Here is a 14,181-nt window from a genome sequence, read left to right on the forward strand (position 1 = left end):
GTACAGTGTGGTGCCCTGTTGTTGTGTGCACTACCTCTCATGGTCGAATAGCTTGGCCAGTGTGGTGCCCTGTTGCTGTATGCACTGCCTCCCATGGTCGAATAGCTTGGCCAGTGTGTAAAGTGCAGAAAGTGCAATTGATGTTCATGCCAGTGCCATAGCTGCTGGATGAGGGCTGCCCATTAGGGCTTTGCGGTCCCTTTGCCCATAATGTGAGGTGCACATGCAAGGATGAGGAGGACACTGGAAAGGGTACTCACCCTGACAATCCGAGTGAGGCCGTTAAACTTTTTCCGGCATTGGACACCAGTCCTGGGGACATCGCAGGTGGCTGTGGCCCTCTGGGCGACATCCCTCCAGGCTTTCCTGTACACCCTGGTGGCAGGCTTCTTGCCACTGTCCGGGAACAAGATATGGCGTCTCCTCTCCAAAGCCCTAACCAGCACCTTTAAATCATGGGCAGAGAAGCGCTGCGCTCGCTCACGGGCCCTCTGCATCCTTCCTGGCGCTATTTCTCTCCAGCAGCAGTGTTTAGGCCTAGCTGGAGGGCTGCAGTATCCAGGGCGTGGCAGCAGACGAACTCGACCCTTCCCCCTTTAAGAGCTGGCCGGCGCCAGGGTGTCTGCTGTCAATCAAGAAATGACCGCACCTGCGCTGCGCCCGGCCTCGGCGGTATCACTCTGCACCGCCGGCTTAGCGCCTAAAGATAGCCGTGCATCGCCAGTTTTAGCGCTCGAGCAAACTCCTTGGCCAAAGCTACTGAATATCGGCGAAGTGGCCTCCACTTTGCGCCGGGCGCAAACTTTAGCGGCCGCCCGACTTTACCGCCCCAAAAGTGGCTATACTGAATTTCTAGGCCATTTTGTTTTAGTTCTAAATGCCTACCCCAATTTTCTCCCCTCTTCTGAAGACTGCGATTCTCGCTTGGGTTCCATGGGCACCAGCAGAATTCCAATAGCTCATCCAAGTGATCATTCTTTATATGTAAACCTAGAGAGTGAGGCCAAATAATTCTGTCCTCAGCACCTGAAACACTATGGTGCTTCGGCTGTTGGCGCTTTATACAATAGAGCGTAGGGACCCAACGCCTACTCCAGGCTCAGTGATTAGCACTGGAAATGCAGGCAGAAGGCAATTAGTATGCTAGGAGTTTACACACTGACTATTTGCAAAGTTCATCAAGTCCCCAGATTTGTGGCAAATTATATGATTGGAGCACTTGAGCAACACTCTAGATGCTGAGTACCCATTTCCAAAGGGTGGATCAGGGGACTCCCACATTAAAAACTTTACTCCTTTGTAGCCCACACCCTGTAATATGGCTATTCTTCATTAATGACCACCTCTTATTTGGCCTCCAACAGCCTATTCTCAAAAGGGGTCTTTGTGCCCCAGGACATTAAATTGTTTGAAGGGTAACCTGGATCCCTGCAATAGCTCAATGGGAATCAAGGTGAAAACTTTCCACTGGTTGGAGTCATACCTAGCACAAAGGAAGGTGGTTGTGGTTGTTGGAAGCCAATCATCTCAGCCTCAGGACATCACTGCAGGAGTTTCTTAGGGCAGTGTCCTAGGCCCAACCATCTTCAGCTGCTTCATCAATGACCTTCCCTCCATCATAAGGTCAGAAGTGGGGATGTTTGCTTATGATTGTACAGTGTTCAGTTTCATTCGCATCCCCATAGGTAATGAAGCAGTCCATACCTGCATGCAACAAGACCTGGACAACATTCAGGCTTGGGCTGATAAGTGGCAAGTAACATTCACACCACAGAAGTGCCAGGCAATGACTACCTCCAACAAGCGAGAGTCTAACCACCGCCCCTTGACATTCAACGGCATTACCATCGCTGAATCACCCACCATCAACATCCTGGGGGGTCACCATTGACCAGAAACTTAACTGGACCAGCCACATAAATAATGTGGCTACAAGAGCCAGTCAGAGGCTGGGTATTCTGCAGCAAGTGTCTCACCCCCTGACTCCCCAAAGCCTTTCCACAAAGTCAGGTGTGTGATGGAATACTCTCCACTTGCCTGGATGAGTGCAGCTCCAACAACACTCAAGAAGCTCGACACCATTCAGGACAAAGCAGCCCAGTTGATTGGCACCCCATCCACCACCTTAAACTCCCTCCACCACTGGCGCACTGTGGCTGCAGTATGTACCATCTATAAGGGGCACTGCAGCAATTTGTCAAGGCTTCTTCGACAGCACCTCCCAAAACCGCGGCCTCTTCCACCTAGAAGGACAAGGGCAGCAGGTGCCTCCAAGTTCCCCTCCAAGTTCCCCTCCAAGTCACGCATCATCCTGACTTGGAAGTATATCGCCGTTCCTTCATCGTCGCTGGGTCAAAATCCTGGAACTCCCTCCCTAACAGCACTGTGGGAGTACCTTCACCACACGGACTGCAGCGGTTCAAGAAGACGGCTCACCACCACCTTCTCAAGGGCAATTACAGATGGGCAATAAATGCTGGCCTTGCCAGCGACGCCCACATCCCAGGAACGAATATAAAAAAAAAGTTGCTGGTGCCTGATATTCCAGCCTCCAATTCCCCATTGCATTCCTAGCTTGTCATGCGTTAGATGCTTGGAGCACCATAAGTATATTTAAATGACCCAATTTATCTTTGTTGAGTGACGTTAGCTGAGTGAAATGCAACATGGCCTGTGCAGGATTCACTGCGGTCCCTATGCCACTGCGCCAAGGCCACATTATTCAATTCTGTAGATCATCTGTCATGTTATGGGATTTTTTGACCATTTTTCCACAGAAAGGATTTGGAAAAAAAAAGAGTTACATGTAAAGTAAAAACAGAAAATGCTGGAAATACTCAGCAGGTCAGGCAGCATCTGTAAAGAGAGAAATACAGTTAACATTTCAGGGCGATTACCTTTCACGTTAACTCTGTTTCCCTCTCCACAGATGCTGCCAGACCTGCTGAGTATTTCCAGCATTTTCTGTTTTTATTTCAGATTTCCAGCTTCCACAGTATTTTGCTTTTGTAGTTACATGTAAAGGTTGTGTTCTGAAGCACAGTGCATTCACACAAGTGTAAGAAAAAGCACTGGGACAAAAAATAGTTAAAATTTGAATGGGCCAAACTTTGATGTTGTTTTCCCAAAGATTGAAAACAATAATTAATTCATTAGTCTGTTTTGGTGATCAATAAACACTCATTGTGTTGGCAGATTCTTGGTCCTAGAGGTTGTGGTTGTCTGACACAAGCCCTCATTGTGGATTGTGAACACAGTGAGATAAAATACAGAGATAGAGGCACAGGCAGGTTTTAAAGCTGTGAGGGTGAGCTTTTGCCAGGTTCAGAAGGAAAATGCAGGAGCATGATTCTCACTGCACTCAGTCGCCACTGAGGTGGGGAATAATACCATGTTATTTATTTGCATTATTATATGAAGACAAATTGTTCTGATTGAATTACGTGAATCTCTAAGAAGAATTTATTGCATGCAGGAATGAGACTGAACAGTTTCAATTGCTCCCTTTCTGGGTGGGAGCGATTGATTGGCATTGCATTAATAATTATCACATCGTTAAAAGGGTACTTATGCTATTAATTATGAGCACTAACTTTTTGCAGCAAGTTTAATGGGCAATTAATGTGCAAATCCAGCAAGTTCTTAAAAATAATGGGAAGGCTAAGGGCGAGATGCTGTTTGTGCGAGACTGGTGGCAGAGTGGCATAAATCGACCAGCAAGTTCTGGAAATTTGCAACTCACGTCGTATCTCTTCTTCCTCCGAACTTGCTGGCCAATTTGTGCATTAATAACGGTGTGCATTGTGAACTAGACGTTATTTTTCCTGAAAGATTTGGCCAATGTCTTATTAGCCTTGCTGTGATATATTGGTGTGGCCCATTGATAAATCTGGGCCAGTGGGAGGTATAGTATCACACATGATCAAGAATCCTGCTTCACTGCTTAATCTCATTGCACATGATCAAGAATCCTGCTTCACTGCTTAATCTCTTCGTACATGATCAAGAATCCTGCTTCACTACATAATCTCGTTGTACATGATCAAGAATCCTGCTTCACTGCTTAATCTCTTCGTACATGATCAAGAATCCTGCTTCACTACATAATCTCGTTGTACATGATCAAGAATCCTGTTTCACTGCTTAATCTCTTTGTGCCATGCTAGGATTCTAAATAATACTGGCCAAGCAGTGCAATGTTAATATGATCTTAATTCTAACAGAATTTCTTTCCAGCCAGAAGTCACCTTGCATACAAAAAAGCCTCATGTTATTAATCAGCATCAATCTATTAATTGAAAATGTTTCTGACATTTCAGTTTGTATCAGGATATAAACACAGCTGCAGGGACAGTTCCCTTATACTATACCAATACCTACAGATACTATTACAGCACAATAATTTTCCAAATTGTAATGTCATCAGGTAGTGAACATACCTGTTGCCTTAGACGACCAACTCCCAGCCATGGAACATAGGTTGATATCCGTTTGAACTACAAGTAATGCCAATGAAAATGTGAGAACGATGGGCAGATATGCTACCCCGGTGGTTCGGGGCCTGAATGCTCCATCAGTGTGGTACTGAGTCATATAGATCAGGAATCTTCCATAAAGGAAGCAAACCAGAAAAGGAGAGAAGATTAACCCAAAAAGGAGAAAGAGAAAGAGAAAGAGAGAACTAGAAAAGGAGAAAGATGGGGATGGTATGCAAGCACAGAATTCAGCTTGGCTCTGGTATGGACGTGGAATTCTATGTCAATACCCCTTGTATAGGCTTTCAAATGAAGAATGGCCACTTGAGTAATATAATAGAAGGTTGTCTTAACTCATGGAGCTATATCCTAGTGCCTTCAGGGGAAATGCAGGTGGAAAGAGGTGGAAAAACTAGCCCAAATGTAGAATGTAAACAGGTTTGATTAAAATTGAAGCCACTGGCTTATTCCTTCATGTAAACTATTAAAAGTGCAGAATAGTTACTAACTGTGGGAGCAGCTCGTTTTTGTTTTAAATAAAAGGTCACTCATGTATTTACCAAAACAAAGACGTTTCTTATCCCCATATTCCCTTTCTCTAGCTTTTGCTTCTATCAATCTGTAAGAACTCCATATGTAACTGAGAAGATTGAGGGCACTTCTCCATCTCAAATAGCAATCTGCTGGTAGGGTTGCACATGCCCAATGATACACAGTAATCCAGCTGCCTGACAGGTTTTATACCAGCAGGAATATTCTCGCATGTGCACAGCTAAGTATGCCTCACAGTCATCATGCACTGCTCCCATTCCCTGCTTATACATGCAACATTTAATGGTTATGATTTATAACAGTGTTCCCTGCCAGTTGATATCATTCCTGAGTGAATTTCAGAACTAATAAACATTCATGCAGAAACAGTCCTTAAAAAGGACTGTTTGCACTGACTGCAGTGTTTCAGTGTTTGTCCTTTACTGCGGAGCTCCTGTGAGCTTGTCACTGAGTAATCTGGTCTCTCGTAGCTGTGCAGCCTGTGGGCTGGAGACTCCAGTTTGAAACGGATTATCCTGCTCTCCGAACATTGTACATAAAGTCATGCATATCTTTAAACAGAACAGAATGGAATCAAAACCAGAAAAATAAATGAAATGGGAAATGAGAATGAAAGGAGGAAATTCAAACGATGAAAGATATATTCCCCAGTGGTTCAGTTAGGTTAGTTCAGGCCAGAAAGGTTCCAGGTTCAATCCCCAATCTGTGCTGAGTTAGATGATCTTAGTCAGCGCACTGGTAGGAATGCTACAATTAACTTCAGCACCCCTGTCTAGGGAACGAGAAGTCAGCTAGGGTTCCCACTCCAGATGGAAAGTATACATATGTGTGGACATTGAACAAGAACTGGATTGACTGAGCTGTGATCTTCCTGATGGTTGAACAATCTACCAATATTCACTGTCCAGGCTGATGAAGGCGATGAACTGCCTGAACAATAGACACTTATGTGAACGTACTTGAGGAAGTTTAGAATGCCAGGGTAATGGGAAAATAAAACTAGAATTAATGAAAATCTGAGAAATGCAGTCAATTAAACTTAAAATATATGTAAACACTGCAAACCCTAACCAAGTCTCACCAGCTAATAAACAGCATGCACGTAGCATTACATAACACAAATTGTGGGCCACAAACCCAGTAACTGATTCATGGCTGCCAGTCCTCTGCCAACTCACCAACTAACTTAAATATGCAAGCTTTGACAGTGAGTGTCGGCAGGCTTTGTGGCTAATTTGGAAGTGTCACAGTCAAGCCCAAACCTATCCTTACCTGATATTCGTACACATACCTTCCAGCAGGCATCACTGGGTCATATCAGGACCAGGAACTTGGGCTGAGTTTTCCCTCCTTAATCCACACATGCTGAAGTTAATTGAGGTGTCCTACCACCACCCTGGCTGAGATGATCTAACTCAATGCAGAGCTGCTATTGAACCTTTCTGGTCTATATGCTTCAATAGCAACAAAATGGTGCATTTACTCACTGAACCATTGGCACAGCTTGCAATGCATATTTTTGAAGATACAGAAACACCAACTCACCAAGAATACCTCATTCAGGCCATGGTACTGTTCAAAGCCATGTCAATCCAGTTTTTACACAAAGTGAAAAGCAAACTAAAAGAGATTCAAAAAATATAAACCAAGCTACAAAATAAGTTAAAATAGACTAAGCTGAAACTTCCTCAAAAGCTGAAATTGTAATATATAAAATCCAATAATAACACATAAAGTTAATCCAGAAACAATATCACTATTTTGTTATGGAGATATTAATGTGATGGTCAAGTGGGTAACTGTACCACCCAATGAATTACTGAGTCATACAGACCATGAAAGGCCCGAGTTTGATCCTCGGTCTGTGCTAAGTTATTTGATCTCAGTCGAAGTTTTCCCTCCCTGCCCCAATCTTTTTCTGACCATATCATTCCATTATCTGAGGCTTGAGTCTATTAGCAACTGCACTATTGGTTCGACAGAGATACCTAATCCCGCTGGCAAAAATAAATTACAATTGAGTTTCTTTTTTGTATATTTGGGCCATCAATCATCATCATATCACACATGGTCCAAAAGGAAGAGGGACTATTTTTTTCCCTTTCACATTATGACACCATTTCTCAGAGACTTGTTCCAGAATTGAAAAAAAAAAATCAAAAACCCACCTCTCTTCAATGCGAACCCACAGGTCACTGAACTGCCGTGGCCGCTGTTGCTTGGGCAGCTTCTTCTGCCGCTTCTTTTGGCGGCCAAACTCTTCCAGTTGACTAAGGCTGTCAGGCATCAGGAGGTGTGGAGAAATTATGTCATCATCTAAATCAACAGCAGGAGAGGAAAGGGAAGGGACTGGCAAGGAACCTTCTAATGATGCATCAACTGAAGTGAGAGAAGTTGATGGAAGTGGTGAACTACCTGAAGATAATCCACTTTTCTGTGTCCTTGTCCTTTACAAAATAAGAAAAGAATCAATCAAGTTAAGGTTTCAGTGCAGCAACACAATCCAAGTCTTGCGAATATCGCCAATGACTTTATATTCTTTCATTCCACACATTTGATACAGCAGGGAGACAACATTTCAAAGATCACTGGCTGTGTAGACAGCTTTAGATCCTGGGCTCCAATTTTAATCCAACTTGCCTGGTGGGAACGGGGCGGGCAAGTAGTTAAAATCACAAAAATCGACTTACCGCTCTGTTTCCAGTGGAAATCTGATGACCGCCATTTCTGCTGTGGAGCTGACTCTGGTTGCAAATGCACCCACCGGAAAGAAGTGGGTGCCTCATGAATAAATAATAGCGGTTGGATTACATCATTTGGACACTGGCACAATTTTAACTGGGTGGGCCAGAAGTTCGACCCAGGAGCAAACCCATTAAGTAAAATTTAATGGCATTGGCTTCACAAATTGACTGACATAACTGTAAGTTGCATTTAAAGGGGCACTCACTCAGGTCATTATGATCTGTGTACCACTGTGAGTAGTGCACCTCCAAGGTAGTTCAGAGCTTCCAGTTTGTTTCTTTCTGATTTTTTCCCCCCTTACCTACTTGCACTTAAGTACTGGCTGTTTATCATTTTTGCTTCCCTCCAGTTGGAGGAAGAGGAGCAGCAGGACCCTGAAGAACCAGGACAATCAGCAGTTGGGCCTGCGAGAAGACAGCAGGTTAGGGGGGCTGCTGGGAGAAGGCCTTACCCACAACACAGGGTCTGGAGACCAAGAGTTACTCTCTTGGATTATGTGAGGAGCAGTGCAGGAGGAGGCGGGTATGTCACCAGCCTGGCTGTCACTGACCTATGGAACCACATTGCAACAGGATCTGCTGCCTGCTGGATTGGGAGCCATGCTTGGCCAATGGCTGCCAAATCACCACCGCCCTGAACTATTTTGCTTCAGGCTCCTTCCAGGCTGCTACAGGGGACACGACCCACATTTCCCAGTATGCAGTACACAGTCAAACAGATCACCAATGCCCTCCTTGCCAGAGCAAACCAGTACATTACTTTTGCGATGGATGCCAATAGCCAGCATGAGAGAGCTCTGGGATTTTCAGGAGTGTCCAGCTTCGCTCGTGTCCAGGGCATTATAGACTGCACTCGTGTAGCTATCAGGGCACCAGAAGATGAGCTATCAGCTTATATAAACAGAAAAGGCTTCCAGTCCAGCAATGGGCAACTGGTTAGCTGTGGCTCAGTTGGTAGCACCTTCAGCTCTGAGTCAGAAGGCTGTGGGTTCAAGTGCCACTCCAGAGACTTGAGCGCAAAAATCTAGGCTGACACTCCAGTGCAGTGCTGAGGGAGTGCTGCACTGTCAGAGGTGCTGTCTTTCGGATGAGATATTGAACTGAGGCCCCGTCTGCCCTGTCAGGTGGATGTAAAAGATCCCATGGCACTATTTCGAAGAAGAGCAGCGGATTTATCCTCGGTGTCCTGGCCAATATTTATCCCTCAATCAACATCACTAAAACAGATTATCTGGTCATTATCGTATTGCTGTTTGTGGGAGCTTGCTGTGCTGCATTTCCTACACTACAACAGTGGTGACACTTCAAAAAGTACTTAATTGGCTGTAAAGCGCTTTGGGACATCCGATGGTCGTGAAATACAAGTCTTTCTTTCTTACACTGATGAAGGATTCTGCAAGTCTGCACTAATTTCGCTGCCAGCTAGCACGGTACCTTCACTCTGCAATACTCATCCACCCATCCAGGATTGTCAGAGGATGGCTGCTAGGGGACAATAAGGAATTCAGGGAAACTTCTTTACTCAGAGTGGTGAGAATGTGGAAGTCACTACCACAGGGAGTGGTTGAGGTGATTAGCATAGATGCAGATAAGGGGAAACTAGCTAAGCACATGGAAGAGAAAGGAACAGAAGGCTATGTTAATAAAATGAGATGAAGTAAGGTGGGAGGAGGAGGATCGTGTGGAGCATAAACACCGGCATCTACCTGCTGGCCTGAATGGTCAGTTTCTATGCATTAAAATTATATTTAATTCACCTTCCTACTGCTACCCAACCACATCTGAGCAACACAGGTATAATCAGAGCCATGGGACCACCAGGAACATTCAGGTGCCTTAATCACTCTGGGCATCCTTACAATATGGTCCAGACAAAGTGGGCCACATCATTGTAGTTTGCTGCAGTCTACACAACCTGGCAATGCAAGGAGGATTAGAGTTGGAGAAGGCACAACAAGAAGAAGAGGCCTCATCAATTGAGGAAGAACTGGATGAAGGTGAGGGAGAACCACAAGAAGGATGATCAGCATAGCGCATTACAGTGAGTGACCTGTTCAATCCCTTTACCGGAAAAGTCAGAAAAAGCCCCTTGTGGCATTGGGGAAACACTGTGTGTATGTAGATAAACCTGTATAATCCCCTTTTAACTGCTGTATTCCCCTCCCCCCGCAAGACAGTTGCAAGCTGAGAGGAATAAGGCACGTTCAGACTTGCCTGCTGCTGAGAGAAGGAAAACCAATCAGGTTTCAGCAGGTGACCAATCCGTGAGTCATCACAGGTTCGCGGGCTTCACGAATTCAGTACTGTATTGTGAGAGTTGGAGTAAAGACCTATTTCTTGTAGCTCGCTGTGTTGCCTATTTCTTTACGCGGGAGACCGTAGTCCCCCACATTGGTGACCCCGAATGTCGGCGGCCGAAGCCCCCGACTCACGCAGCCCTACAGAGGCCAGCAACGACCCGATGGCAACCAGCAGCAGCCTGATGTCGGCCGGCGCCGCGTCCTTGAAGCTCCCCACCTTCTGGGAACACCAAGCACCAGCTTGGTTCACGCACTCAGATGCCCAATTCACCCTTCGCAGGGTTCAAGACGATGAAGAAAGGTACCTCCACGTAGTCTCAGCACTAGCAAGCTCTACCGCCGCTGAAGTTCTCGGCCTGCTGGGGAACCCACCACAGACCGGCAAGTACTCAACCATTAAGGGCCGCTTGCTGCAGGCTTATGGCCTGTCCGGGGAGGAGAGGGCACGCAGGCTTCTCTCACTACCAGGCCTCGGCGATTCTACCCCGACCCAGTTGATGAGCCGGATGCTTGCGCTCCTGGGCTCTGAACCGCAGTGCTTTTTGTTTCGGGCCCTTTTCCTCAGCCTGCTTCCTCAGCAGGTACAGACTGCCCTCGCGGGGTCCCCGATCATGGACTGCGTACAACTGGCAGCCGCCGCGGACAGAGTCTTCGCCGTCGCCCAACTCGGCTGTGCAGCCGCGTGTGGTAAACCACTGTCATACCTGTCTGTGTCTGTATGTGTATTCCACTAGGTACAGGTCTGGACATGCCTCGGCTGACTCCTCCCACTATTCCAGGTATATAAGTGACTACCTCCCAGTCCCTTAGTATTCTGGACGGGTCGACCACTCGAGACAAGACCTTCATTCTTTAGTTAATAAAAGCCTGATTGTTACTCGCTCAACTTCAGTCTTTTGAGTAATTGATGGCGCATCAATTTTATTAACTAAATTTTTTATAATGGAGAAGATCCTCACACCAGCATGCCTGGACCTGGACAGTCGGGAAGCGGACGCTTCCACCAAGTTTGCTCACTGGCTCACGTGCTTCGAGACATTCCTGACTGCCTCCACTGCGGTCGAAACGGATGCGGACAAACTGTCTGTCCTGTTCTCCAAGGTGAACCACCGAGTGTACTCAGTCATCCGGGATGCGACCTCGTACACAGCCGCCCTCCAGCTCCTCAAGACCCAGTACACGCGCCCTGTGAACGAAGTATACGCTAGGCACCTTCTGGGGAGTCGCAAGCAACAACCTGGGGAATCGACTGAGGAATACCTCCAAGCACTGTCCGTGCTTGGCCGGGCCTGTGGGTGTAAGGCGGTAACGCCCACTAAGTACACGGAGGAACTGATCCGGGATGCCTTCGTAGCGGGCCACAGGTCCAACTACACCAGACAGCGACTGCTGGAGCAGAGTGACCTCACCCTCGACAAAGCCTCCGACATCGCACTAACGCTGGACGCAGCCTTCCGGGGCATGGATGCCTACTCCTCTGCACCGTGGACGCCGCGGGGAACGACAACCTGGGACACGGTAGGACAGCCCCATAGCACCGTGCCACCCCAGCCACAGCCCAACAACGGCCCAACTACCGCAGCAGTGTCCCAAAGCCAGACAGCAGTATCCCAAGGCCAGAAATGCTACTTCTGTGGCCAGGCCAAACACCCCAGAGCGCGCTGCCCGGCGAAGAATGCAACCTGCTCGGGCTGCGGGAAAAAGGGACACTACGCCAGCGTCTGCAAGGCCAAAGCCACCCCGAACGCCAGCAGCGCCGCGTGTGGGCCGTGCGAGCCGCCATCTTGGGCCTCCCCAGCCATGTGCGAACCACCGCAGCAGCAGCCATCTTGGACGACTCCAGCCACATGGGAATCATGGGCGCCGCCATCTTGGACACCAGCCGGGACGCAGCAGACCGCCAACCCCCCCCCATCTGATACTCGCAGCGACACACCGACCCCTACGCTGGCCTCTGTGACGCTGGACCAAACGAGACCGCACCAGCTAGCTCGGTCCAAAATGGACGTTAAGGTAAACGGCCATGCAATAAACTGCCTTTTTGACTCCGGGAGCACAGAGAGCTTCATCCACCCCGACACGGTGCGGCGTTGCTCTCTCCCAGTCCTGCCTGCGCACCAGCGGATTTCTATGGCCTCCGAGTCCCAGTCAGCGGACATTGGCGGCTACTGCGTGGTGACACTAGTAGTAGACGGGACTGTGTTCAATAATTTTAAACTCCTGGTCCTGCCCGACCTCTGCGCTGCCGTTCTACTGGGGTTGGATTTCCAGTGCCACCTCAAAAGCGTTACGATGGCGTACGGTGGCCCCCTCCCCCCACTCACAGTCCGCAGCCAGCAGCCTCCAAATTGCCCGCCGCGCACTAGATGCAACCTCTCCACACTCAGAGTCCCACCCCCCCCACTGTTTGCTAACCTCACCCCCGACTGTAAGCCCATCGCCACAAAGAGCAGGCGATACAGTGCCGGGGACAGGGTTTTCATCAAAACCGAAGTGGAACGGCTCCTGAAGGAGGGGATTATTGAGGGCAGCTCCAGCCCCTGGCGAGCCCAGGTTGTGGTCGTTAAGACCGGCGAGAAACAACGCCTGGTCATCGACTACAGCCAAACAATAAACCGCTACACCCTGCTGGACGCCTACCCACTCCCCCGCATAGCTGACATGGTCAACCAGATCGCGCAGTACCGCGTCTTTTCGACCATTGACCTGAAATCAGCGTACCACCAGCTCCCCATCAGCCCTGAAGACCGCCAGTATACTGCTTTTGAGGCAAACGGCCGCCTCTATCACTTCCTTAGGGTTCCCTTCGGCGTTACCAACGGGGTCTCCGTCTTCCAAAGGGAGATGGACCGGATGGTCGATCAAAACGAGCTGCAGGCCACTTTCCCTTACCTAGATAATGTGACCATCTGCGGCCATGACTTGCAGGACCATGACGCAAACCTCGAGAAATTCCTCCGCACCGCCCAACTCCTGAACCTGACATATAACAAGGAGAAGTGCATATTCCGCACAGACCGCCTCGCCATCCTTGGCTGTGTTGTAGAACACGGGGTCATCGGTCCCGACCCGGACCGGATGCGTCCCCTTATGGAACTCCCACTGCCCCACTGCCTAAAAGCTCTGAAGAGGTGCCTAGGGTTTTTTTCCTACTACGCTCAGTGGGTCCCCTACTATGCAGACAAAGCCCGTCCGCTGATCAAGTCCACCTCTTTTCCCGTGACGGCAGAGGCCCGCTTAGCCTTCCACCGTATCAAGGAAGACATTGCCAAAGCCACCATGCACGCAGTGGACGAATCCATCCCCTTCCAGGTGGAAAGCGATGCGTCCGACTTCGCTCTGGCCGCCACCCTTAATCAGGCGGGGAGACCTGTGGCATTCTTCTCACGAACCCTCCAGGGCCCGGAGACCAGACACTCCGCGGTCGAGAAGGAGGCCCAGGCTATCGTGGAGGCTGTGCGTCATTGGAGGCACTACCTGGCCGGAAAACGATTTACCCTGCTCACTGACCAGCGTTCAGTTGCTTTTATGTTCAACAACAAGCAGAGGGGCAAAATCAAAAATGACAAGATCTTGAGGTGGAGAATCGAACTTTCCACCTACAATTACGAGATCTTGTACCGGCCTGGGAAGCTCAATGAACCCCCAGATGCCCTATCGCGTGGCACCTGCGCCAGCGCGCAGATCGATAGGCTGAGGGCCCTCCACAATGACCTCTGCCACCCGGGGGTCACCAGGTTCTTCCACTTCATCAAGGCCCGCAACCTGCCTTACTCCATTGAGGAGGTCAGGACCATGACCAAGAACTGCCAAGTCTGCGCTGAGTGCAAACCGCACTTTTATAGACCAGACAGAGCCCACCTGATAAAAGCCACTCGCCCTTTCGAACGCCTGAGCGTCGATTTCAAAGGGCCTCTCCCCTCCTCCGACCGCAATGTGTACTTCCTCAACATCATTGACGAGTACTCCCGGTTCCCGTTCGCTATCCCCTGCCCGGACATGACCAGTGCCACGGTCATTAAATGTCTGAACAGCCTCTTCACCCTGTTCGGTTTCCCCAGCTATATCCATAGCGACCGGGGCTCATCGTTTATGAGCGACGAACTCCGC

The 14,181-nt window shown here is 48.6% G+C and overlaps 1 protein-coding gene across 1 annotated transcript in view; it reads right to left on the bottom strand.

The window, feature by feature from the left end:
- The window catches only part of trabd2b (TraB domain containing 2B), a 539,596-nt gene that overhangs the window by 21,780 nt on the left and 503,635 nt on the right, over positions 1-14,181 (bottom strand). The window contains exon 6 of the mRNA XM_085982884.1: positions 7,196-7,474. Within this exon, the coding sequence (XP_085839010.1) occupies positions 7,196-7,474 (279 nt within the window). The remainder of the gene's footprint in view (positions 1-7,195; positions 7,475-14,181) is intronic.

This window comes from Somniosus microcephalus, chromosome 3 (assembly GCF_052327205.1).
Source record: "Somniosus microcephalus isolate GS21.2 chromosome 3, FLI_Smic_1.0, whole genome shotgun sequence".
NCBI lineage: Eukaryota > Metazoa > Chordata > Chondrichthyes > Squaliformes > Somniosidae > Somniosus > Somniosus microcephalus.